The sequence below is a fragment of the Solea senegalensis genome, linkage group LG7 (assembly GCF_019176455.1).
Source record: "Solea senegalensis isolate Sse05_10M linkage group LG7, IFAPA_SoseM_1, whole genome shotgun sequence".
Lineage (NCBI taxonomy): Eukaryota > Metazoa > Chordata > Actinopteri > Pleuronectiformes > Soleidae > Solea > Solea senegalensis.
Genome location: NC_058027.1, coordinates 16,385,466 through 16,413,428, shown reverse-complemented (window position 1 = coordinate 16,413,428; position 27,963 = coordinate 16,385,466). Strand labels below are relative to the sequence as shown.

General features: G+C 39.5%; 2 protein-coding genes across 3 annotated transcripts in view; both read left to right on the top strand.

Moving 5' to 3' along the window:
- Positions 1–541: 541 nt before the first annotated feature.
- Positions 542–22,829, top strand: tent4b (terminal nucleotidyltransferase 4B). Its single transcript, XM_044029941.1, has 12 exons — positions 542–1,464; positions 13,878–14,001; positions 15,947–15,993; positions 17,569–17,689; positions 18,609–18,716; positions 19,138–19,266; positions 19,485–19,698; positions 19,843–19,969; positions 20,126–20,229; positions 20,843–21,054; positions 21,907–22,053; positions 22,233–22,829. Exons 1-12 carry the CDS (start codon positions 911–913, stop codon positions 22,389–22,391), a joined length of 2,046 nt encoding a protein of 681 aa, XP_043885876.1. The 5' UTR covers positions 542–910; the 3' UTR covers positions 22,392–22,829.
- Positions 22,830–26,340: 3,511 nt separating this feature from the next.
- adcy7 (adenylate cyclase 7) overlaps positions 26,341–27,963 on the top strand; it is a 54,731-nt gene continuing 53,108 nt past the window's right edge. Inside the window, exon 1 of one of the 2 annotated variants that reach the window (XM_044029939.1) lies at positions 26,341–26,464. The gene's annotated coding sequence lies outside the window, so the exon portion shown is untranslated. The remainder of the gene's footprint in view (positions 26,465–27,963) is intronic. The other variant, XM_044029940.1, reaches the window with a different exon arrangement.

Genomic DNA, 27,963 nt, shown 5'->3' with positions numbered 1-27,963 from the left:
TCACTGCCAAGGTTATAATAAGACTTCAGTTTATTAAAACAGACAATTTAGCTTTAAATCTTCAAATCAGCCAGCTTTCTACTGAGAGTATTGGTATTATAGTCTTTTAATTGGTCTTAATCAGTGGATGTCAACTTCTCAGTTTTTGACTTGAAATGTTAATAAAAACAATTTTTAAGATACACCCTGAGAAGAATATGACATCAGTCTTTGCAGAAATGCACTTTTAATAATATAAGAAACCCATGGGAATGTGTGATGTACAGTTTTTGAACATGTGAACATGACACTTTGCTAAAAAAATATATGATTGATAATAAAATTCTCCCCATTGTGTTTCGTATTGGTCTTTAAAAAAACAAAACCTATATTTTGAAATAAGCGATCCAAGTCACAGATGATATTATCCAGAAAACATCTACAAAGGTATTGCCACCGTTTATAAATCAGACTGTTGTTATGTAACAAAAGACTGTGGTCAATTACGTAACGCCTATAACTCCACCCCTTTTCACTTACATTGCGCATGCGTACTGGCACCGCGCACGCCGCCATTGAGGGACCCACCATCAGCAGGAAAGGGTCAGAGGCGCCTCGATAGGCTGCAACTGCACGTTTCTTCAATCTCAACCTTAACTTCGGTTTGAGCTGCGGTTCCTGACACCTGTCTCGCACTCTTCTTCATTCCCGTGGATGTTTTTGGTTGACAGCGGCGCGTGTCGTCTCTTAAGGGACGTGTTTTTTTAAAAACCAGATTGTTGAAGTCACGGGCAGCCCAGGACCTGAGCTAACATAACGAGGCAATAGCAGGCTTGCTAACGTTAGCTAGCGACCTGGCTAGCAGCACTCGAGCTGAGCACTGCTCGGTGGAGGGTGGGAGGGGGGGGCGGTGCGCCTCCAGTGTTGTTTGATGGATCCGAGAATCGCCTGGTTTCAGCCAGAACAACGTGGACCCGCTAACAACCTGTGGATGCAGATCTGGGAGACGACACAGGGGCTCGGCTACTTGCATGTCAATAACAGCTACACCACTGGATCCCAGAGCACGTCGACAGTGAACGGAGCGCAGGGAGCCGTCCTCACCGGCAGAAACGGAGCACTTGACTCCAACGTAGGCAGTGGTAAGGCCAGGACTCAAGGGATGTCGACCCCAATGGGGGACGGAGGAATAACGGAGCAGCGGGACTTTATACCACTGGAAACCAACAGCAACCACAACAACCGAGTCGCTGGCAGGGGCGGTGTCGGAGGGGGGCAGCAGGAGCAGCAGGGAAGTGGGGTCGCTGTGCTATGGAGGGGGTTAACGGACGGACATCCCAACAAAAGGAAAAGAGACAACAAAGCTAGCACTTTCGGATTCAATGCCAGTCTCTTGAATAGTGGCAGCTGCCCGGACACGGGAGGCTACGACGGCTACACGGGTACGCCATGGAAAGTGAGGAACTACTCGGAGGGAATAGTTGGGTAAGAAAGTTTATTAAAGTTAATCAGATTACTATCTGACTTTTGTAACCGGCAAAAAACAGGTTCTGGAAGCGGATGCAATTATTTGCCTCTCATTAAGCGAGTGCTTGTAAATCACTTTTTACTGAGGCTGGTGCACAGTGGTTCCCACTGTGGAGCGACTTGTGCTAGGCTGTTTACGTGCATGCTGTCCCACGTAAACTAGAAGTTTATTTGAGTGTCTATTTTCCATTCTAAACTCTTGCACGATGCCATAACCGAGAGAAACTGGGTTTGTCACCCTACCCACCTTTTCATCTCCACCCACGGAATCCATAGTTGCATAACTCTATAAATGGGCGAGTCCAATTATGAATTCCCATTTTTAAACACTACGGAGATGTATACTGGAACTTAAATGTGCTCATCAATTCCCAGCGATAAACAAATCGAATCAGTATTCCTCACCTCAGAAAGTGTATGGGTTAAAGACATGTACAGGAAGTACACAGTGCATACATTTAGTACCCAGTTGACATCCCTGTAAAGAAAATGCAGATTATCTCCTCTTTATGCATTGTTTATGTTAGAAAATAGTGGCTGAGAACTCATGAAAATATTAAATCTGTGGAGTGAATAATGACATTAATGAAAGTAAAGATTTCTCTTTAGTCTTATGTTCAGGATATCTTAGGCGTGCCTATAATTTGGCTCAATGACGCACAGGATCCGTAGTTATCATAACTCTTTTCAAATGCTGGAGCAATATAAAAAACCCAAAATGCATTATTATATTCAGGCCTGTAGAATTGTCAAAAAAATTCACTGAGTGGGTGCCTCTGCCCCCTTTTCCAAAATAACTATTTCTGTGCAATAACAGTTTAAAGGAAAAAAAGAGACCAAAACGGATTTGGATTTTTCAAGTTTATAGGGACTTTTAAATTACACAAACAAACACAAACAATTTAAACTTTGAATTATTTAACATATGTGCAAAAGTGTGTCAATCCTGGCCTTTTATTTCTCAATTTTTTTGCCTGTTTTTATGATAAATGTCCACCTCAGCTCTTTTAGGCATGAATCTCAGTAGGCGAGGGATGGTGTTTGGGTGGATCTTGGTTTTCCATGCCATTGCTGCACGACGATCACGATGGTGACCGGCTTCATACAGCATCCTCGACCCCCCCAATGTTTGTGCGCACAACTACGTCCCTATCAAAGACCACACGCCCCAATGTAACTTTTTAGATGAAGTACAAAATGAGTAAGCAAGATAAAAAAAACCTAAATAGCATTACAATAAAATGAAAAATATCCATCCATCTATCTATCCTATAACATTAGAGCTGCAACTACTGATTATTTTCATAATCGATTAATCTGTCGATTATTTTCGCGATTAATCGCTTGGTCCATAAAATGTCAGAAAATCTTAAAAAATGTTGATTGTGTCCGTCAAACCTGGAAATAACGATGTTCTCAAATGTCTTATTTTAATCATGAAAAAAAGCTTCAAATCAATAAATCGATTATCAAAATAGTTGTCAATTAATTTAGTAATCGATTACTACATACATTACATAACATCATAGGTCAACAGTGCCCTTTATCGGATAGCATCGATACCACAGTAAATATCTGCTGTATGTGCAAAAATAATGTTGCAAAGTAAATATCCACTAGACATACAAAGGTAACATTGCATTGAAGTTGAGTTGTACTTTTGGCAAAGTAAACATCCACTTAGTTAGCTTGTACAAACTTTTCTACATACCCTGGTTTGTCATCAGCAATTTGTCTCCTGTGACATTTGCTGACTCTTGCTGACGTTCATAACGTATGTCTTTTGAGACTAAAGCTTAAATCTGTTAAAAAATTGCTCACCAATACACGATAAAACTCCCCAAAATGTCTCTTGGCCGTCGTCCTCTTTCTCTCCATCTCATTCTGCTCAAAGCAGCAGGTTGATAATACCTCGCTCGGCATATTGTTACTGTAATGTCAAGTGTATACTACCGTACACCATCAAGAAAGATCTCCTTTTCTACTTTTTAGTAATTTTTTTTAATTGCGTTTAGGAATTACGGTACTGAGAAGCTCATGTTACATATATATATATGTAACATGCTGGTGAATCTTGTGAATTCTGTTGAAGTCCTGGGGCTAACGTAATAACTAGTTATGGTATTGAGAAAATTTATCGTAAAAAAGGGTTAACCATGATTTACTGCTCACCCATGTGTCACTGCACCTGCTCTTACATAACTGCCTTTGGTTTGCTAGCTAGCGGAGATGTCTTAGTCCCAAAAGTGTGTCTTAGATGGATGCAAAATGACACACAGAAGCTTTTCCACTTTATATGAAACCTAAAGAACATTTTTGTACTATTACTAATGCAAAATGATACGTACCATACTGAACTGTTCCACTCAGTGGAAACATGGCTCTATACAAACACTTTAGGTAGAGATAAAGCAGGTGAATACACTTCTCTAAATGTCTGTTGTACATAAAATTGATACTGGTGTGTTAACATTTATATTCTATACATACACAGAGGAACAGCGACTTTTGCAGACTTTGGTCCCTGCTTAAGTGTGAAGGTCGGTATGTGTTCTGCTTCTCCAGCAGATAGAGAATGTTGCTGACTTTTACATTATTTGAAACCTTATATTTTTAAACACTGAACAACTCTTTTAATCCTTCACATTTGGCAAGGTGGCTAGTAACACATTTTCCTGTGTGATGACAATCAGAAGAAATATTTTTAAAACTTTACAGGGACTTAATGTCTTTAATGATATTGTTTTAATTACCATATTTGAAGGAAGATGTGTGGGAGGGGCTATTTATAGGCCTTTTAGGTGCAACGTGTTGCCCTTTCTATAAGATATGCAGGGCATGGCAGTGTGAAGCTCAGCCCTTGGCTGATCCTCATTTATAGTAATGTGGAAGCTCTGTTTTCTTTAAGGACATTCTTTTGTGATTAGCTTGGCTAATACCAGAACTGGAACCTAAGAGCATTGCTCAAATTCACCACAACTGAGCACACTCTGTCTAAACAGACCCTGGTAATGCACAATGTCAGCATGCTCTATGGCATGATAGAAAGTCTGTGTTGAAATATACACTTATACAGTGTATATTGCCATCAAAGTTGTGTAAACGTATTTCCATGGTTACATTTCCACTCCATTCCAGTCAGAAAAGCTTAGACGTAGGGCTGGGCGATATGGACCAAAACTGATATTGCAATATTTTTTTGTTCGAATGGCGATATGTGATATTACAACGATGTCTTTGGCCATGTTATTATGGGGTTGCAGCTATATAAAATTGTGCAAAGCAAGAGTGGAATATAACTGATTAAACTTTGAGCTACTTTAGCTGACATTTGTGTTTGTGAATACCTGGCATACGTGGTGGATAAAGAACCACTTGCTGATTATAAGTTTTGGTATCATTGATAGTCATTGCAGTGTTATGATTGGCAGATTCAGAAATGGCAAATGTTTAATTTTAAGGAGAGGTTGGTATATTAACACTCACCTAATGAGAGAGTTCAGTCATCAAATGGCTTACTCTCCAAAGTCTATCGAGAAAACAATAATTTTTAGCGTATGGTTGCACTGGAGCTGCTGGTCTACTGCTACCTTGTTCGGTAAGTTTGTGTCACTTGGGAATATTTTAAGCAGGGATTTCAAACACCACAGTTTAAATAACACATTTACACTTATTGTTGGATGCAGCAGGTGCTTATTTGTGTTTTATGGTCCTCCAGTGTTTCTGAAACCGACCAAGTCAAAGCAAATGGTCCACATCATAATGGAAAAGGATCAGTGTTTACATGCTCCACACGGCCTCACTCCCACAAAACAAAGCCAACCCTCTGAGAGAGAAACCAGAGCCTCTTCTTTGTCGGTCCAATCAGATTGGGGACTCTAAGGGAGTTTTTTCCTTATTCAACACTCCCCCTTTCTGGCTTAGCAAAAGAGGGATTTAGAGTCTTTGTAATGGACACAGGAAGTCAATGTAGCCTTGGAGAGTTGTGACCTGTTTCCAGCCGAACTGTGCTCTGATGTGGTGTTGAGGTTTTCTATTGTGTAGGCAAATTCAGAGTGATGGTGAATTTACTCTGGGTCTGTCTTTCATTGTAGATGTGCAGTCTTAATTACCCTTTCTAAATTGACATAATGTTAAATCATCAGTAGTTAAAACTGATTATCAAACGCTTCCTTCACATCTCAGTTGAGCTGACATTTCCACATTTCCAAGACAAATGTTCCCTTTTAAGGTCCTGGATTTATCTTAATACCAAAATTAGCTTATTTGAATTTTATTGCTTTTTATTGGACTGCCCAAGATAGCAAAGTAAACATTTAGGTTCAACTTGATTTTACTTTGTCACATGAATTTGTGTTAATGGAAGATTGTCTTAAACAGATGGCGGTCTTTAAAGACAAAAACAAGCAGCAATACATTTAGGACACAACCCTGGTTTTGTGGTTCAGTCCCAGTCTCTCTCCAGTTTGTAAGAATGATACAAGTCCCAGAGTTTTTTGTTGAATTTAGCAAGTTGAGCACAAACTTTTTAAACATGGCATGCAATTGCTTGATGTTAACAGCTTTGTCATCATAAGGGTTTGTTAAGGAATTTGAAAATGACAGTGACCAGAGTAGAATTTTCTGATTCCCAGCAAGCAGAAAACGATATTTCCACAGAGATTGGGCAATATATTGTAGAACTTGACAGACTGATTACATGTGACCTTTATAATGCCCCCTCGGTGCTTGTCACAAGTATGGAAACAGCCAGAGCAGACATTATTCCAACCTGCAGTAATCGGACATCTTCAGCTTTGCGATAAACTTTTCCTCATCCTGGGGCACTACAGCTATCCACTATCTTCACATTTATAATCGAAACAAGAGAGAAACAATAAAAGGAGAGGCGAGTTGTCTGACATACATGATTTATGTGTTGCCTGGTGTATATGTCTATAGAGGTGAACAGCGTCCTTCCATGTTGCCTTGGTTGTGTGATGTCAGCCACTGGAGCTCTATAAGGAACTGGCACCAGTTTAACACTGGTTCTGAAAACCCACCATCACATTTGGTGTATTTCCTGGTTCAGAGATACAGTTAGCTCCTTTGGCCCAAAATGATTAAACGGAGAGGGCAGCCTGCACTTTATCAATTTTCATAATTCCAAGTGGTAAAGCAGCACATCACTTGTCGGCTAATGAAATGTGTGGTTAATCACTCACCAATGAACAGCCCTTGCTCACGGTGTTATTGCCATTTATTGCCGTTGACGTTTAGAGATTCATGACCCCCAGCACTAACACACAGATAGTACCTCTGTGTGTGAAGCTCCATTATTAGAACTGTGGTTGAGCTAGTCTCTATGGTCTTTGACATCTATGTCACGCCCCCCTGTCTCTGACTCTGCTGGCTGACTGGCTCTTAGCCAGAGCATGTGAGTGTAGAGGGGAGACTGCAGGTTGCTCTTTTTGACTGCCAGTGAAACAGTCTCTCTTCGAGAAGCACGTGTGGGCAGCTCCCCATAACTCAGCCTTCCCATGTGTAGTGAGGAATGTGTTTTTCTTTTTTCCAATATAAATCCTCCCATGCTCCAGACCGATGCAGCCAGCACTGTAATACACAGCATTCTTGTTTTTTCATACCTTCTGTTCAGGCTGTGACCTCTTGAGTTTGTTTACACAATGAAAGGACAATTTCCTTTTTGTCATTATGATAGTTTTTAATGATATTAGTAGTGTTGCCTCTAAAAGCTTTTTGAAATATTTGACATATTTCTAAAACTGAGGATACTTGAAACATGCTCTGAAAAATGGTTTTATATTTAAAAATGAAAAATAACCGGTATCCTTATTTTGGTATGTGTTGAATCGCAAGCTACCCTGACAAAGAAGTACATATACAATGTTTTCCCTGAGAATCTTTTTCAGCAAAGGTGTCCACCAAGGTGCAGCCCATAATAATTAAAATCAAAGTAGTACTAAATTAAATGTCCTAATAATCATTTGATTAGAAATATTTGTGTTTTGTGTCTTAATTTGCAGCTTTTGGCGCAATGAATGATGATGTGACATATGTGTGTATACATATATATGTGTGTATATATGATAATGGACAAAGGTGTATTTAACGGTTATTGCCTTTGTCAGATGGTGACATGACAGGTGTGATATTTGTCCTTGGACTGATGCAGTCCCACTATTGTGTTCTTGCAGAACACTATTGCATTGATTAGGCAAGAGTGCCTGTCACCGGCACTCAGCTGTGTTTTGGCTCCTGTGTTACTGGAGCTGTTGTGTCTCTGTGGCCAACATATCAGTTCATTGATGAAACATTAATGGATCAGCCATTTGCGAGAAACTGACACCTCTGCCTCTGTTTGTTGTTGCTCTCATTTTGAAAAGCAGTATGTAATGATGGCCCTTGCAACCTGAAATTGTTAGTGGTTGGAATTAGAGGTACTGTGTGGACACAGCAGCAGTGTCACATGACACACATTTTCCAGTTTTTTGCGAAGATTGTTGAGGCCTCAAATAGGTGGTCGTATAGTATAATTTGTCAGTACAAGGTTTAAGAGGAGATTTAGCTCTAGTCTGATCTGAAACAGAGCAATTGGACACAGTTTATGGAAGTGAACACCAGCAGTGTCATGTTTCCTGCAGGTGTTTATTGATACATACAGTAAGCGTAATGTTGTTACAGCCTGTTGGTTTTAAGTACTGAATTCAAAACTGCTCTCGGAATATTGTGGAGCATTGCTCAGCGGGATGCGACTGTAGCCCTTCAACCTACTAAACCTAACAGATGGCTCTTGTTCACATGAAGGCATTTTAGCACCACGCCCAGTCCTCTCTTTCTGCCTCACTCCCAATTTTCTCTTACCCCCATTATCACCTTTTACTGTCTGCCTTTTCATTTCTTTCCTTTACCTCCACACTTTATTTTCCTTGTACTTTAGCTGATATTTTATTTTTTTTGACACCGGCTCATTCCTCCTTCTTTCAGTCATCATTAAGCTGTTTCATGTTGACCATCACTTTTTAAATTATTTGGGATGCACTAGGTCATAATAGAAAACCTTGAAGTAAAGTAATAAAGAAATATTAAGGAATAAAAGGACTACATAGACACAGAGTAGTGGTCAATTAAGCCCAGTAGGATGAACATATGCATTGAATTGAAATGTGAACTACTGCTAGGAAAATGGCTGTTTTTATACCCTGAAAAAATGCTGCATCAGATATAAACAAGGTAGCTGCGTAATGAACCAGTATTTCCCCTTACATACAAATACTCACTCACTCACTCACTCACTCACTCACTCACTCATAACACCAGTTATTTACTAGAGCATTTCTTATCCCCCTCCCTTCCTCGCTCTCTTCGCTGTCTCTTAGGTGGGGAGGCAGCAAACTCTGTGTACTATGTGCAATATACATTTCAAGATGGACAAATTTTTTAAAGATGAACTAGCACTCACACTGCCACGGCTGCTCAACTGCACCAGGCTGCTGAGGCGAAGTTTTGGTGCATGCAACACAAAACACTGTCCTCCTTAACAGCCATTCATCCCTTTCCCAGCGATCCCTCCGTTAGATTTTTGACAGACATTGTACAGAGCAAAATGCATTCTGTTCAAAACACAAATGGCTTGAACTGAGAAATTACAGGCAGTTAGCATACATAAGACTGGGGTCATTTGGGTGACACTGGGATATTCAAGTTGGATGGATATGTGTGGAAAAGGAGCAGCACTTAAGTGGAGAGATAACATGTTCTTTTTCGTCCAGGAGCTTCGGTTCTCTGAAAACCTGTTCCACAAGATTAAATAACATTACTATGATTCAAGTGAGGGAAGTATGACAGTCAGTTAAAGCAGTACCAAGTGTACATGTGCCTCCTCGACAGGCCTAAGACTGAGATGTAATTTGATCCCAAGAAGGTGGGGCATAATATTCAATTTCTTTGCTTGTTCTCGTCACATGTTTGGGAGGGAGCCCCAGTGGCCTGTTTGCTGTGAAATGAAACCTATGGTGCTGTGGTGGAGTAAGGAATGATCTCATATCAGAGCAGCCTGCTTTCCCTAAATTATTTTTGGCACAGTAGTAGGTGCAAACAGAAAAACAGTACAATAGTCGTGCCAGACAATGATATCATTTCAGCGTGATTATTTAAGTTTGAATATACACATCACTGTAAAGCCCCACATTTATGAAATAACCCAGTTCAGCTATGGTACAAGGAATAAAATAGATGTCAGATTGTTGCCACAATGATACGGAGTGGATCTACAGAGAACTGTGTGTCCTTAACCATGAACCATGCTCCTAATGAGATCATAGCTTCTGAGTTTCTTTTACTCTAAAATGCAACCTTGTGTTTATTGAGAGGCTGTTGTTAAGCTGTGTTAAGCAGTTGTCAGTTACTATGTTGGAGTAGGAAAAGAAATGGAAACAGAAACATGTTGCATTTTCTTCCTTGACAGCAAACAAACAAACAAACAAATTAAATGTTGGGCTGAAAAACTTTGGTATTCTTCTAAATGCATCATTTGAAACAACCTGCTGTGGGTTGGAAATTCAAGCTATGTCATGCCCAGCCCTTTTGATGTAGTGTAATTTCCCTGTAATGTGAGAATAACCACACAAAGCATTCTGTGATATAGATGCACAGATGTCTCCAAAATCTGACTTTTGTCTGCAATGGGGAAAGCTGCACTCTGCATTCACTGCCAGGTCAAATGGTTATTGTGATAGAAATATGGCATCCGGATGAATGCCTTTTTTTATTTTGGCATTGTAGATGCTTATTCTGTACTTTTGTTTTTCTTTTTTGTTTTACAAATGTGACATGATGCAATCTATCCAAGCAGTGATCTAAAATCATTCAAAATTGTATTGTCCCCAATAAAATGTATAATATATTTCATTAGTTATCACTCCTTTTCAGTATCAGGGACAGCCTTACCAAAGCATTTATGGAAATGACTTAATTTTTTTGACCCAGCAGATTTGTCTAACCTCCCCTCATTAGAGCTGCAGCCTCCTTCATTATTTCATGTTCTGGCTAGGTGATCTTCCCAGTCTTTTTCCTGAATTCATCGTTGCTTTACTCCATATTCTACAGCATACATATTTGTTGTTTTTTGTTATAAAAGTAAATAAAAATCTTAATCTAAAATGACTCCATACATCCTTAAGCACTCAGCCTATAGTTACACCACGTTACCAGGATGAAGAGACAAAATATTGTTTGTTTCCATTTGGCATAAACTGAATACATGCAATTATATTCATTTCATCATTACATTAATTATATCAAACATTAGTTATATATAAGCATGCTATGTGTTCAATGGTTTTGGGTACAGTTCACCATGTTTGCAGATTAGTAAATAAATTATTTAAGTTCCACTTTAACCTTGTTTTTTATATTTATAATTCATCTTAAATACACCTTATTTTTTGATCTATTGATACTTTTTTCACTTTTATATAATGCAAGTAATTCTCTTCACCGTTACAGCATATCGCATCATTCTTCATGGCGTGCAGTTCTTATATGCATGTGACAGACAGAGGTATTCAAATGCTCACTTTCCACTGGCCTTCTGAGCACACAAAGTCACTGCCATTGAATAATTCAACTAATTTCATGTATTTATTTGAGACAAACTCTCGAAGATTCCCTCAAGATAAAAACCTTCTTGTCAGCTAATCGATGTGTCTGTGTGACAGATGTGTTTGTAAAAAGACCAACTTTCTTCTACTGGGCAGGAGGGATGAAGCACAGCTGTGATAGAATCCACACCAGACGGAACTTTTATTGTCAGTGACTGGCTGTTTCCTCTGAGCATTCCTTTCCTGACCTTCATTCATCTCCATTTTCAGTAACATCCTAAATTTACATTCAGTTCAGTCATACCTTTTAGTAGTCAGCTGGGCCTCATTTAGTCCAACAACAGCAATGCATTTAACACAACCTTGGCACATACTAAAGGTGGGGTATCTGTGAAGAACTGTAATGTGTGCTCAGTTGATTGATTAGTCTGTCAAATAAACATAAATTGGCAACGATATGGGTAACTGAAGTTTTCTTTCTTTTTTTAAGCAAAATGCCAACCACTTTAATGTTTCAGTCTTGTATATGCCAGGATTTGCTTGTTTGTTTGTGATGTGATACAAAATTTATGATGTTTGGAGTTTGGACTATTTGCAGAACAGTGGATCAATTTTAAAGATACAATGTTGGACTAGAGGAAATTGCAGACAACATTGTGTTACGATTAAGTTGATTCATAAAAGTAATTGTTAAAGTAGAAGAGCTGTTCTTCAAGTGTTTTTCTTGGATTCTTATTTATTTAACCTTTGTTTTTTCATGTAAAACAAATAAGTATTTACAATGTTTGTCTGGATAGTATAGCTACTGCAGAACTTATAAGGTGAAACAAACTCAACTTTGACTTTTGTCAGGTCAAGATTATGTTGTTTTAGACACAAGTGTGCACACACATACACAGGTTTGCAAATGTATTCTTCTTAGGGCACTGCAATGATTTCCCTTCATTTGGAGACACTAAACAAAGCATTATCCCTGAATTTGTTACTGGTCTAATCTGGGATTATGTGGCTGTGTGTGCGTGTGTTTAGACCTGCATGCTTGTTCTCTTATTTGTCTGCTCACAGAGACATGCCGTGGGACTCCATAGACAAGTTGGTCAGTGAAAAGGTCAGCAGCACGCGTGGGCAGAATGACCCGTTTCAAGGACAAATGTGGTTGCCCTTACTCAAAACAACCTTTTCTTTTTTTTAATTCTGACATTACATTGTGAACCAGCAGTGGTTCCTGCTTTGTTGTTGCTCTGCCCTACAGAGCAAAAGTTAGATGTTTTTTATGAGGTGAAGTTATAAACACTGCTTGTCTTTGAAAAGACAAAACCCTCACCTTCACAGTGAGTTTGAAACTTTCTGTCCTCTTGGACTCATTTGTATTTTTTTCTTTTTCTGTGGTTGTAGAAATTGACCTACAGAAATGTAAAATATCTTCAACAGAAACCTGAGTGTACACCTGGGCACAACCTATCAGTCAAACAAATAATACAACCAACCAAGGATTTTATTAACTGGTATGAATACTTGTACATTCCCCAAAAGGGAAACTATTCAGAGATGGCCTCTCTAAAATGTATTTGTCAATGGAACATTTACCTTTTTGCAACACTTTATTTCGTATTCTGCTGTTACATAAATTAGTGTCTCATACCTGGTTTAGTACAAAAGGCTTCAGTTTTTGAGTTTTTGAATTGTTGAGGTTTAGTGCCTCTGTACCATTGCAGAGGGGGAATCTAGTATAAAAACAAAAGCGAAAAGTTAAAATAATGGACATTCTTCTGGCGATCAAGGCTCGGGTGATGGGAATAGGGCCGTGTATCGCTATTACCTGAATCAGTTTGATTATGATAGACAAGTTCCCAATTTCATTTGTTTTCAGATTCAGTTTGATACCAATTAATTTTGCGATATTTCAGTTTCCGTTTAAATTTGCTTGGTTATTGAAGAGATATGTGCAGAACTAATGCCACAAATTGTACAAAATGTGGATCTTTTTAACCTGGTGCAACTCGAACCTTAAAAACCTGTTCATGTTCAAAATATCCAGCTTAGAAGCTCACCTTGATGTCAGTTTGATATAATTTCCAAGCCGTCCAGCAGAGGATATTGAGAGTGCAGCATATTGTGAGCGCAGCTTGGCCTGCATCCAAGGCTTTGCTCATCAGAAAAAGGCAACAGTGGTGTTGTTTTGCTGTTTGTGGTCGACCAAGACTATTGCGGTAAAGTCTTGTGTGACTGCGATAGTCTCGGAAGATTTGTGCATGGGATGCAGGAAATTGCATATTTTTGAAGATCGGTTTAAGGAGTTTATAACTCGAATGTCTTGTCTGTGAAACAAGTAAACTTTTTCTGCATCTGCAACTATATCACTGAACCAGTAAAGAGAGACCAATAGAGAAAGTGTTTTGATCCAACAGTTAAAGATCACATGTTGTCTACATGGAGACAGTGAGGTGTGCAAAATTAGAGGAAAATGTTGAGTGACACTTTTTCCTGTCAATTTCTGTTGCCGGACACTTTAAGAGTGTCATACACCAGGAGGGTAAACTAACTACTTTGTTGATCCGTTACAATGTCACTTAGAGTAAACTGTTCCATTTATCTAGTTCAGTTGCCTGCTGCTTGATTTTCGAGTTCTCATCAGCACATTGTTGTTTTACCATATGAAATTTGACATGGTTTATATGAAATCTCTAATTCTTTAATCTTGTAGGGTGCAGCTCCTCCTGTTGCCATCTTCTTCCACTGTTCTCACCATGTTGTGTTCTGTTTCCTGTGCAGGTTACATGAGGAGATCAATGACTTCTACGAGTACATCTCCCCACGACCGGAGGAGGAAAAAATGAGATTGGAGGTGGTGGACAGAATCAAGGGAGTTATCTACGACCTGTGGCCCAGCGCTGAGGTACACACCGTACACAAACTTAAAAATGTATCAGCATGGTGTGACAAAACTGATATTCCCATGCATCACAAACAAACAGGAAGATAGCAGGAGAATAGCTGGCAGCGAATTGCTCAGCAATCTTGTATGTAATCTGAAAGCTCTACCGAGACGGACACCATCTATCACCAGAGGTTATTTTGTTTTGGCAGAAATGGATTTTGTAAAATATATCATAAATTGTGTGCAGTGAACTCCATTCAGTGGACAACACTGGTCTCACGTAAAGCTCAGGTACCACAGTTATTATAGAAGAGCGAGGCTAGGTTAAGGTAAAGTCCATGTTTTCTTTGCCGTGTCTCTTCATAAAGTTTGGGAATTACTGTCTTTCTGAAGTGGCGGAGGGATGGATTATACCGCGACTTGAATCATATGCTGAAATCCTGCATTCTCCACCATAGCATAAGGCTGCATATCCTTCGCTGTAGAAACACCCCCATGGCTTTTGCTCTGTCTGACTTTCATGAAGTGGCTGTTTAAATGCTGTGGGGAGTAGAAGTTGCTCTTTCGTACCCAGCTCTCTCCTCCTTATGCTGTCAATTGTCACACTAGGGTGATGTTTCCATATATTATCATATTTGTTGTTATTCGTGTTACACAACTTGTGTTGCATCGTGCATGAAAAGGTGCCAGATGAAAAGAAACATACTTTTCTGAGTTACTAGCTTAGGTGTAGGCTGCACTTGTCATGACGGTTTGGGGCATGAGTGTATCTTTCATTTGGTTCGGTGAGAGATTGGAGCACTCATCCTATTTTCTGTCATGTTTTCTGCCTGCACAAATATCTCTTCAGGCCATGTTAATCAGAGCCACCTCAGGTGTTCATGTACCCACTCACCATGATCCTGCTGATAGAGCAGTGTGTTGCTCTGAGTTAAGCAGCTCCTAAATAAAAAAGGAGTCCAACACAGTACCAGTCCTGGCCCGCTTCATTTGTTTTCCACTGTGACTTGAGCAGGGGGCAGACTTGGACATCCGGTCAGTGTGATGTGCCACCCACCGCAGCATCACTGGCATTGCTTTCAGACAGATTGTTCTCTCCTTGATAACACAACTGTGTAGAGATACAGAGATGACATCTTGCAGGTGTGTAGTTAAGCTCAAATGACATCAAATGACAGATGACATCTTGCAGGTGTGTAGTTAAGCTCAAAATTGAGCATGAAAGACAATAATTGCAGCACATCTTCAATCGCAATGTGATGTTGCGCTGGCAGGATTGCATCAGTTTTCATGGTACCATGAATGCAATGACGGTAAAGTTTAAACACCACTGTATCTAACAACTTAAAGAATTTGATGTTGACTTAGATAACATTTGTTATTAAGATGTTGATGGGCATAGAGGTAGGTTTGTTCCCATTGCTGAGATGATTTCCAGTTTTATACCTAGTAATTCATGAATTTAGATTAATAAACACAGATCACAGATCATTTCCACAGTGTGATGTAGGGCTGAACGATTTTGAGTAAATATCTCATTAGCAATCATTTTGACTGAAATTGTGGTATGATTCGTGGTATGATCCGTTTTCATTTAGGGCTTCTCCATATACCTGCTTGTTTCAATTGTTTGTATGTAAACAAAACCATAAACTCTGTTAACTTTCTTTTCTCTCCTAATGAGTAGTTTCTGTGATTATGTTTGGGCTCATCATTACATCGTCACAGTGTTAGACTGTTGAATATTGACTGATTTAACAGGTTTTTGTCAGTAGTAAATCACAGTGTGTCCTCAATACCTAAAGCATACATTGTTAAAAGTTGTGGGTGGAACATGAAAAGGGGGTTGGGGGCTAAGATATATATTCCTTTGCCCGTTTTACACCATTAAATTGAATAATTTACTGACTCCATCGAACAAAACTTTCATATGTTTGTAACCGTGTGTAAATTTCTCTCTCAGGTCCAAGTGTTTGGGAGCTTCAGCACTGGTCTTTACCTTCCTACAAGGTGAGTCATATTTTTCTTTGAACCAGCCCAGAAATTCTAAACATATACTTCACTAAGACGTTTTTTTAAATCAGTCTGTGAACTGGCACCTCACCAAAATCTTTAATATACTGAACTTTGTTATGGGGAAAATGGCTTCATTTCAGAGTCAATATGTTCTTTTGTTTTCAAGTGGTTCCATCATTATGTACAATTTCGATAATTTAAAAAAATTTAAATAATTCTTGGGCCTCTTTCAAACCAGGTATTAACATATATACATAGTGATCCTATAACAGACAGACTGTTCTAAGTACCACTGTTCACACCTGGTATTAAAATGCATTGATTGACAGACATAAAAACAACAAAGCTGTTGGTGCCCTGAGACTTTTGCACGGTACTGTAAGCACTGATTAATGTAATGTGCCGTGAAACTACAGCTGATCCAAAGACATCAGCTGAGGAGGCAGTCTCCAATCCATCCTGAGGATGAATTGTGTTCATGCACCTCAGGAATGTAGACAAATGACAACCACCGCTCCAAAATGTGGTTTCTGTGATTGGAGCTAAGGTTACATTCAGTGCACATTAGGACTGTTCAGATCTGACCGTGATTGGATCACTGTCCCAATCGTCACAAGAGTTGTGTTGACAAACACAGAAAAACACACAACTGCCCACTACCCACCCCCACATACATTTCACCTGGATCTGTGGACTCTTGACACCATATATATTGAGTTCTGTAATGGAACTCTGCTGTTTTGTGGCCACCTGCATATCAGTGGCTGATCTGATTGGCTGTCTCTGTTTCTTTTTTTTCCAAACACATTTGATAAGGTAAAAAAAAATGGACTGCACACTTGTGTACACCTGTGGCTTTCGCAAGTGGTAAAACTCCCACATGAAGTTAAGTTCAGTGCGAAATTGCTCATTGCTTTTTCACTTGAGAGAAGCAAACCTCTACCTCTCTGCAATAGAAAATTGTTCTGAAATTGAAAATTTGTGTGTCCCCAATGTGTCCCAAGATACATAACATTTGGAGTTGACTTTTTGCAAAGTGAGGGAAAACAATAGATGAGCTGAGCTTCAGTGTGCTTTGTCTTGAGTTACTTTTGGTCCTACATTCTGTAAAAGGATTGCAGATATTCTATCAAACATACTGTCAACAACTGTTTTATATTCACCACATATCCTCTGTCAATATGTAATATATATGCAAAATATGACTTTATAGGTACAGCAAATATAGAGGAGGGGCTGCCAAGATGCAACAGGCAAAGATGGGAAACATTTTATACTGGGGGTGGAAAAAGTGATCATTATTATTACATCTTCCCTGTAATTATTCTCCATGTCCCTACAGTCTAGGTTGGGTGGGGATGGGAGGGATTTTGGGTGTGGAGGGATGTTTTTACATAAATGTTTTATTTATGTGCCAGTTATCGTTTTTTTCTTCTGTTTTACATAGATGCCTGCCAATTGTGCACCTATTACAACACATACATTGATGTGTAACCTCACAGCTTAAATATGCTTAAATACTGATAAGAAATGAATGATCCTATGTCAACCGTCTTTTTGTCCCACCAGTGACATTGACCTTGTAGTTTTCGGGAAGTGGGAGATGCTGCCATTGTGGACGTTGGAAGAAGCTCTGCGGAAAAGAAATATTGCAGATGAGAACTCCATTAAAGTTTTGGACAAAGCAACGGTAAGACTGTTCTCACCTGCATGTGTGTATGTTTTGTTTTGTTTGTCCTATGTTGCAAATATGTCATTAAACAAAGCTGAAATACAAAAAGATGAATAAAACATGAGTGTCAGTTGCACTGAGGTGAAGTCGATATGCCATTGCTTATGAATACAATCGTTTAATCATCAGATTAAGTTTATATTTATACCCATAGTTGAGTCATTTTGTCTGGCAAGGATTCAGTGCAGCGCCGTGTGAATTTGTGGGAAATGTGATCACAAGTAATTATCAACAATTATCTGTTAGTCAGTCTGTTTTTGACAGTCACATTAGATTAGCCTCATGCCCGACCTGCAAAAATATGCCCTTAATATAAATCACATTCCCAACCTGACAGGTTTTTCCAATTCTTGACTTATAATTTTTATTTTGAACCTTTTCTCTAAATAAGTCTAGCTTGTTGTTAGTGATTTTCTCTTTGAATTAACAATATTAGTACTATTAAATTAAAAGTTGGTTGTCAGGACCCCCCTCGTTATGTGCGTCAGTATTAAAGTATGCCACATGTTCTTATCTAGACACTGAACTTCTTTGCTCTTTGTTTAGGCTCTTTTATGTCTCACTGATCATATTTTATACCTCTTCTCACAGTCAGTGACTGTTTTTAAATCTTTTCACGTTTTCTTTTGAGACTTGAAGTTGAACAAAGCTTTATGTTTGTGCTGCAATTTATTTGTTTTGTATTTTGTAGAACACCGTCTTTGCATTGGGTTTTTATTCAAGGATCATATAGTGGAATTATGACAACAATGAATATGGGGTTGTATATAAATGGGTGTTGTTAATTATGCAGCATTTTTCGCATGGTGTCAGGAGTTTTGACTGGGCAGTGTGGTCGTGTTTTTCTATGACAGTGTGTGATGTGTTGTGTTCCCAGGTTCCCATCATTAAACTGACTGACTCTTTCACTGAGGTCAAAGTGGACATCAGCTTCAATGTGAAGAGTGGAGTTAAAGCCGCTCGGCTCATCAAAGAGTTCAAAGAGGTACGCTTCTAAATACAGACTGATTATTGCTGTAGTTTCAAGAGCATGTGTAACTTCACTTATATTAAACTCATAATATTAAAATGGTAGTTGGTGGTCTTATTTCAGCATTAAAAACAAACATAGGTTTTTGTTTTTTTTTTTAGAAAATAAGTGTTTCTTAGTAGCATAGTATACTAACAAACATGTGACTGAAGATTATTTGTGTCTGAAAACATGCTTAAGGTTCAGTCCTTTGTTAATTAATTCTGTGACATTTCAGGTTCTTAATATGTCACATGGGTCTTACATTCACAATATTAAGTGATGAAATTGACAGATCTTTAACAATTCTAGGTCTTTTTTTGCCTATATATGATGTTTTAAACATGATTAGGCATTCTTTGCTATGTCCTCAGTGTGCCTGTGTTTCATCTTGCAGAAATACCCTGTGCTGCCTTACCTGGTCCTGGTGCTGAAACAGTTCCTTCTGCAGAGGGACCTCAATGAGGTTTTTACCGGTGGTATTGGTTCCTACAGCCTTTTTCTCATGGCTGTCAGCTTCCTGCAGGTCAGATTCTGCCTCGTAACTCAATAATAACAGACATGTTGCCATAGCAGAAAATTCACTTATGGTTTCGTTCTGGTCGAGATTATTTTTAAAAGACGTGTGATGTAATACCTTGTGAAATATCCACACTGCTGAATATAAAAAGCTGTTGGAGAGACGCATTGTAAATCACATTTGCATTGATGCAAGTACAATAAAATGCTCAATCTCTTTTCCAGCTGCACTACAGGGAAGATGTCTCCAGTCCCAACATCAACATCGGTGTCCTGCTCATCGAATTCTTTGAGCTTTATGGTCGCCACTTCAACTACCTGAAGACGGGCATCAGGATAAAAGATGGGGGTTGCTATGTTGCCAAAGACGAGGTTCAGAAGAACATGATGGATGGTTACAGGCCCTCCATGCTCTACATTGAGGATCCGTTGCAGCCAGGTAGGAGCGGTGAATGGACGCGTGTGTCCCTGAAACACTACAACATTTTGAATTCCCATCCTGATGTTAGAATAAAAGGCATGTATCATTTTAATTCCGGTTCTCATATTTACACACTTTGACCATCCGTATTGTATCCAACAGACAACGACGTTGGTCGCAGTTCATATGGTGCCATGCAGGTGAAGCAGGCATTCGACTACGCCTACGTGGTACTCAGCCATGCTGTGTCACCCATCGCCAAGTACTACCCCAACAATGATACTGAGAGGTAAGCAGCTGTGTTATCAGTTGAAGAGAGCCACATATGATGAACTTCATTTAAATGTATGGTCTTTCATGACATTCTTTTTAATTTTGCTGATTTCAAACTGCCGTACAAACACAAGTGTAATAGGTTTACCTGTATTTGTATGTCATCTCACAGCATACTTGGCAGAATAATCCGGGTGACACAGGAAGTGGATGAATATAGGGAATGGATCCGAAAGAACTGGGGCAGCCCATCACAGAATGATTTACCACTGAACAGTGAGTTCAAACACCTGCAGTGCTGTGCCAAAGTCTCAGGTCACCGCTGGCTTAGTTGTTTCAATGTCTGTCCAATTCTGTGATCACTGGTATTTGGATTTGAATAATGTGACTGAAAGTATATATTAGCAAACTGTCAATCATCATGTGTACATAATGCTCAGCCTAGTAGTAGAACAAACACATGCGTTAACAATTAGAGTTCTACTCCAAGAAAGCCAGAGTCGTTAAGTGGTCAGTCACACTAGGGTTAGGGTAAGGGCTAACCCTAATCCTTGACAGTTAAACCTGTAGAAGCAGGGTTCTTTTAAAGTTGCATGTGAATTTCCTGTATGTATGTATGTATGTATACAGAAATAATACATTATGGTCAATTATAGCATTGCTATTTGCTAATACAACAAATCTAATGGTGGCCCAAGACTTTTGCACTGTATTGTACATGTTTCTTTTCCATTTGAAAGTTGAAATTTTACTAAGACAAAAAAAAGGCACAATGTGAGAAACATCAGCAGTAGTGGATCATCTCAATCTGACCTTCTATTGGCTGGATGCTAGCAGAGCTCTAACAGCTGACCTGACCTTTATGTCTGTGTTTGCCCTTCGTCTATAGGGAATGACGTCACACTATTTGAGACCCAGCAGCTGGATGAGTGCAACAACAACGTTCCAGACGATGATGAAGATGTTGTGGTTCTACCGTTGACTTCCCACAGCAAAACCTCATCGAACTCCTCTTCTCCATTCCCTTCACTGCGCTCTTCTCCTTCCTCCTCTCTGCTGTCGCCGTCTTCAACGACGACGACCTCCAGCTCGAGCGATGCGGTCCGTCTCACACGCACACATTTGAAATATTGCCGTTGTATGTTCTCTAGCACATTTAAGATTCGACCACTTCGTGACGTTATAACATTTGGGACAACTCCACAAAAGTCATCACAGCATACATTGTTTCAAGGCGCTTCAGAGCAGGAACCTTATAATCAGGGCTGCAACTGTCCACAAACTGAAATGATTCAGTTTTAATGCCAATTAAATGATTAATAATACTCATTTAAATAATCAATCAAGTGTTTCAGTTCTAATGAGCAAGCAAGGTACAACAATTACTTTGTTAATGGTCACCTATTTTGATCATCGGTTTGAGGGCTTTTTCATTAACACAAATTTTCAGATTTTTTTCAGCTTTTTGAACGTAACTGGTTTCTTTGCTCCATACAACAGAGAAACAAGTTCAAACTGAATAATTTTGGTTTGTGGACAAACCAAGACCTTTAAGAATATGGTAATTTATATTTTCTGAACCTCATCTTTGGACCAAACTTATTAATTACTCGCAGACAGATTTAATCGATTGTGAAAATAATCGCAATAGCACAATAAATAATAATAATATTAAGCAGATTAATTTTAGAGAATGTGTACTAACATTGACTAGGAAACAATGAACCAGCACAGATTATTAGACTATTTTTGCATATATTTGTTAACGGTGTATTTCACAGAACGTACCTTATCATCTTGTTGAGTGAGAGGTTATGTTCGGCTGAAGAGATATCGGAGTTCAGCAGGTTTATGCCACTTGGGAGATAACTATTCATGAAGCTAGAAAAAAATGTAGCTGACAAATTGCTTTCAAAGACTGATTAGGCATTCTTTGTCTTTGGTGTTTTCCAGGACTCTGATGGCACACCATGTAAGACAGCCAAGCAGCAGTCAGGCCGGGGCTCCGGCGTCCACAGGGAGAAGACAGCTGCTGTTAGCAATCACCGACCACAGAGCCACACTACCTGCACTCCATCTGGAAGCAACAAGGGAGGAAAGGTGCCCTCAGCCTTACCTTATACATAATGCATGCGACACAAAACTAAAAACAAATTATAGTCTACATAACAAATCTCCACGAATCATCATTCTTGAAGATCTGGATAAAATAAAATAAAATAAAATAAAATATTTCTCCAGCTAAGACACTGATCTTGTATTTGTGCTCTGACCCCCAGGCCAGGATGTCTCGTTCCCATCAAAAGAGTGGGCACCACGGGCAGCAGAGCTCCTCATCCAGCACCAAAAATCACCCGGGCAACAAGCCACACCACCAGGTCAACAGCAAGAGGAGGAAAAATGTACGGGACTCTACACAAGAGGACCTCTGCAGATAGGGGTGACCTCATCTGCCCTACCAAGTCCCCCCGTCCTTGTCTGCAACTGACTGCCTGTCATGTCCCACTTCTGCTGCCAGACTCCAGCCTCAGGAGGTTGTTAGTAGTATGAAAACACCTGCAGTGTCTGTCTCTTTGTCAAGCTTCTTGGGATGACAAGCAACTGTTTCGAGCAGGACAAGTAATTAAAGGTTATAGGAAATGGGGATTAATTTCTTGGACCTACACTGAAATCACAAAAGGATGAATGCTCATTTGCTTCTTAACAGCTTCTACAAAGAAGCAGTTTCCTTACCACAGCCAGCACCGACACAACATGCCTCTTGCGCCTCCTGCTGTTCAGGAGTAGGCAGATTGAATGTCTGGAATCTACTCTGGAGCATTACCTGGAGCTGCTGGCTGGAAAATAAAGGAACAAAAATTTTATCAAAAAAAAAAGAAAATAGCAAATGGCTTAAAATGTATAAAAACAAAAAATGTTATGTTTAACAGCAGAAAAAATATGTATACAGATTTTTTTAAAGATGGTAACTTACAAATGCAATCAATGAGAGTGGGACATAACTTATGCATGAGGTTTCTTTTTGTTGGTTGATTTTCCTGTTGGTTTAATCTGTTTTATTATGTCTGAACAGGTTATATGACAATTTGTATAAAATTGCACCAGAAAAAAAGTTAAAAACATGAGAGAGAAGGGATTGTTTCATATGACATTTTTACAAGATATACTGGTTGAGGACATGTAAACATGTACATCTTATACCCACAGCTGTTTTGGTCAAAGCCAAGAGCTGTTTGGGGTTCTCATTGCCAACATAAATCATCAGCAGCATCCACTTTTACCTTTGGTTGCTCTATGTGAGTGTGCTATAGTGTTAAAGTTTAGATTGAGCCTTGATTGAGCCAGCGCTCACATGCAGCCTAATAGATGACTGAGAGATGATCATCTTGTCTCAGTAGCACAGTCACACCCGTGTAGAGGCTTGAGGACAACAGGTTTAAATCAATAAATAAGGAGTGATAATGGTTTTTATTGAAAAATCCTACACTTGAAAAAAGATTTTTTGTGTTTAAAATATAACTGTGGGTGATGATCTGTACCTTCGGTAGTTTGCCGACTGACAAAATCATTTCTATTTGTTAAATGTATTTATTTTTTTATTAATTATATGAGCATAGTAAGGATACATGTATTATTAACATTGTGGGCTGAAAACAGGTATATTTAGGTACAGTAAAAATACCACCTCTATTATTTAATTTTTTTTTTTTTTCAGTGACAGTTGAGTGACCAAGTTACTTTGAAAAGCTTGAGAGAGACCACTGAACAAGTTATACGGTGATCATTTTAATCTATGGCTGGTCTACTTACTTTAAAGGGGATTTTTATTCCTTAAAACACACCCTCTGTCATTGCAGTACAAAAACTAGCCGTTAGATGGAGCCATTGGGCTGAGTCTTAATCCGCACTTGAGTCTGGGCTTGTATACTGCATTTGGACGGTTAATTGCTGCATCATTTTTTTGTGATTGACCGGTCGCACCCTGTTATTTAAATTGGCAGCTGCACATTGTTGGAGGAAGTAACACACCAAAGCACAGTGCAAACCCCTTCCTTCTCATCTGACCCAAATGTGACAAGTTTCATTCACAGTGAAAACTTAGCAGCCAGCAATAATTACCACCCTCTATCCCAAACGTCACTACAATCACCCTGAGCAACTGTCATCTCCTGTGTTGAAGACAGTGAAGCACATTTTGAATCCATGCACTAACTTCCCATCCCATAAGAGAATGGTTAAATGCCCCCCTTTCACCACCATCACCACCATCCCTTAGTGCTACACCTGTGGCTTAAATACAGTATACAAACTCTGGTCTTGTGGCAGACAGGAACAAGGAGAAATGTAAACAAAGTTTACTAAAAAAACAAACTTTGTCGTGCCATCTGAATGTCCGCCGACCCTGTTTTTGTTACTGCAGGAAGGCTTCAAATCCAGCTGTGCTCATCTGAAACGTTTCTGCAGCTTTTACAATCCATGCAATAAAAAACAATACAATTCACCTGAGTGAATCAACTTCTTGCTTTGCCTTCCAGCGTTGTGGTCCCTCTTCTATCTATGTCATAATGTTAATGCATCGGTAGTAAGTACCCATTAAGCACTGTGGGGTAATTCGATAGGCTGTGGAAAGGGCCATGGGGGGCTGAGTGCTTTGGTGCGTTGTAATGACACATTTCTGAGAGGCCTTTTAAAGTCTAAGCTGTGTAGAAGGGATCTCCCGATGATACCACAAAGCTGCCAGAAGCATCATAATTGCAAAGCATCAACATATGACTTATGCAGTCAAAAAAGAAAATGGAGGAAAAAGGGGGAGGAAAGAATGAGAGTAGTTGTTACTCCAAGGGCTAATTTATAGCAGCAGGAAAATGAGCCGATTGTCAAAAAATGGTTACAACAGGGTTATTAATAGACTTAACTTCTGCCTTGTCTAACTGCTAATGTGCAGAAACAATAAAATAGGAATGAAATTTAGCAACATGGATTGTTTAAATCCATGTTGCAGCTGAATATTCCTCATTTCACTGTTCCATCCGAAGTGTGTTGGAGAATCTATGTAGCCTTCAGTTAGCATCATAACTCAAAAGATGAATAGTTTGTCCATTGTGGGCTATTACATAAATACATGGAGGCCCAAAATTTGACCTAACTTTTACACACTGGACCTTAAAGAGTCACCGCTGCAGTACATAATCTGAACCTAATGTGGGTTCATTTGTCACCATGATCGTGTTTTTTGTCATAATAATCCACGATTCAGCAGCCATCCACAAGATATGGATGCTTGGCTCAATAAGAGAGGCCCACCTAATAGAAAAGACTGCAGCCACACTAACACCTGCAAGGTAATCCAGCATGAGGATGGTTTGTTAAACCTCACAGATATACTTTTAACTCAGCCTACATGCATTTGTTTGTAAGTATTTCACTTATTTATGTCAGCTGAGATTGGCACAGCAGCCCCCGCGACCCTCCTGTGGAGGATAAAGCGTTAGAAAATGGATGGATGGATGGATATCCATTCAATAACACCCACATAAAAGGAAGGAGACTGATTTATCTAGACCTGGCACCACAAGGGGGTTTTAGGGGGCTTTGCCCACTTGTGCTGTATTTCATGCCCCTACATTTAGGTGTTATGCTGCCATAAAAATATCCACAAAAACAAAATTACTGGACAAAATACATGACATTTGTACAGTTCCCTGCTCACTTTTTGTGGTGGTACAACAACAGTAAGGTGAGATATGTCAGAATTATCGTAAATATAGTACTGTGATGAACAGAAAAGGCAGTTAAAACGGTCAGTAAACCTATATCATGCCCAATTTTGCCCTTGTTTTTTAGAGATTTATATTGTGAATTGTGGACAGTCAAAGCATAACCTCACAAAACCCGACACAGGATTCAAAGATGGCTGCTACTGTTTATCATTAAGTCAGTCACGTTTCATCCATGTTAATTCCGACTTGTCAACTCGGGGCTAATGTCATTCTCATTTCCACCTTCCAACTTCCAGTTTAAAAGGAACACACTATTAGCTTCACGCTGTTTTAGGAGATAGGAGACAAATTAGCAACAGCTGTTTCTGTGTGCCTCGCCTGCTAATTTTGGCTAAGAGACATACAAAACAATATTTAGCGATGTGCTATGTTTATGTTCTTTTCTAGAGTTAATGTGTATTTAGCTTGGAAAATGTGGTCAAATATTATTTTACCTTTCTGAAGCTATTCTTTGTTTAAATCACTTAATTGTATGAATAAAGGTGTCCCCTCTTGTCATTTAATTGTGGCGTTAGCCCCTAAACTCTCTTGAAACGCCTCTGACAGTAGCACACCCGCCCGTGCCCGTTTGTGTGTAACACTGATGGAGGCGGGGCCTTCTCGTGCAGCACAGAGCGGCTGGCGCGCGGACGGTAGTGGAGATGAGCACGGGGACCACAGTGCGCTCTCTCACCCAGCACGTTCAAACCGTCCCCTTCATCTACGTGCGGGACGCTCCTGAAACCTGGCAGGTAGGACTCTCCAAACCTAAATTTGCCAGAAATGAACTGCGACTCGTTATAATAAGGCTTTAATCTTGAAACTCATGTGGTAGTCGCTCCTCTGTTAAGGAGAAAATTGCTTCTGAGCGGAAACAAAGCAACTGTTAGAGGATGCGTGTTTCAGGTGAAAAGTTTTCAGCCGTTGGAAGAGCTTTAGGTTAACTCAAAAGTGTGCACTTTTTTAAAGATAAAAGTATGAGGTGCCACCTGGTTGCTCTCGCTCTCCAGCGGTGTTTCCTCATGTGGTTTGTAGATGCTACCGTCAGGTTAACGTCAGAGCTTTGCTGTGCCGCCTGACATTTTTTGGTTAAGTTTAGCCGAATGCGGTCAGCTCAAACTGTAGTCAGGTATTCAAAACGAACATACCTCAGTAAATGTGTCACTTCCCTCTTGTAGTGCCCTTTTCTGAAGTCTCCTACAGCTTCCTGTGTATGCATTAAAAGCGACATGACTGAGCAGAAGATGTCAGTTTTTCTATATTTTTTTATCCATCTATCTACCTATCTATCTATCTATCTATCTATCTATCTATCTATCTATCTATCATCTGTCTATCTGTCTATCTGATGATGTACACACCTATTTTGTTTTTACTCTCTTACTCTTCCAAAAAAGGCTGAAGCCAAAATATTTTCAGTGAAGAAAATATTTGTTTGTATTGCTGTATAGAGCTAAAGTCACACTGTTTTTGGCATCAGTCGGCTTCAAAAATCGGGTCATTTTATCCCCTGTGGTGTGCTATAGTGAATGACAGTCAATGCCACATTAGGGGTGCTTAGAGGTGATGAAGTTGGTTCAGGCAGTGGCATATGTGCAATAGGTTAATCAATACTCCAGGACAAATATCTGTATTTTAATTGTCGTAAGGCACTCTAGTAAACAGTCCTGGCTTCGCTATTTCATGTCATGGCGGCATTGCTCAAATGAATGAGGGAAACTTGGGTGGAAGTTACCTGGCCGAAGAAGAGGGTGTTTACAGCGGGATGATGGTGGAGAAAGCTATGTTAAGAGATGTCCAATCCACATTCAATACATACACTATGTACTATGTTCTCTATGTTGTGAATAAATAGAGAAAAACTGCACTTTCACGGACGTTTTGTTTTCTTCAGTTAGACAGACATCACAATGTATCACTATCTGATTGTCTTGCACTGTATTGATTATCACTATTTCATGGCATCATCCACAGCATAGCACATTATCATACACAATCATTTAGATGCCGTTTTTTGTTTACAGCCATCTCATAGTCATCGTCTTGAGTTCTGTCTGTCAAGTCATGGCACAGATTTATGGCTCTGTGGTCACCTAATCTGACACAGTGACTGTTGCAACAGACAATAATATTGTGTATTGTGACTTTAAGAAGTTTCACTTCTTAGCTCTGTCTGCAGTTTTTATTCTCACGGGACTTACAGGACAAAAACTTCTGCCTATGTACCTGCACTCTGTCACTACCACACACT

Excerpts from the sequence above, each read along its gene's own strand:
- tent4b (XM_044029941.1), top strand. The coding sequence starts at position 911 with ATGGATCCGAGAATCGCCTGGTTTCAGCCAGAACAACGTGGACCCGCT. Across the intron at positions 18,717-19,137 it reads TCATCAAAGAGTTCAAAGAG|AAATACCCTGTGCTGCCTTA; the intron begins GTACGCTTCTAA and ends TTCATCTTGCAG. Across the intron at positions 21,055-21,906 it reads CCTCCAGCTCGAGCGATGCG|GACTCTGATGGCACACCATG; the intron begins GTCCGTCTCACA and ends GGTGTTTTCCAG.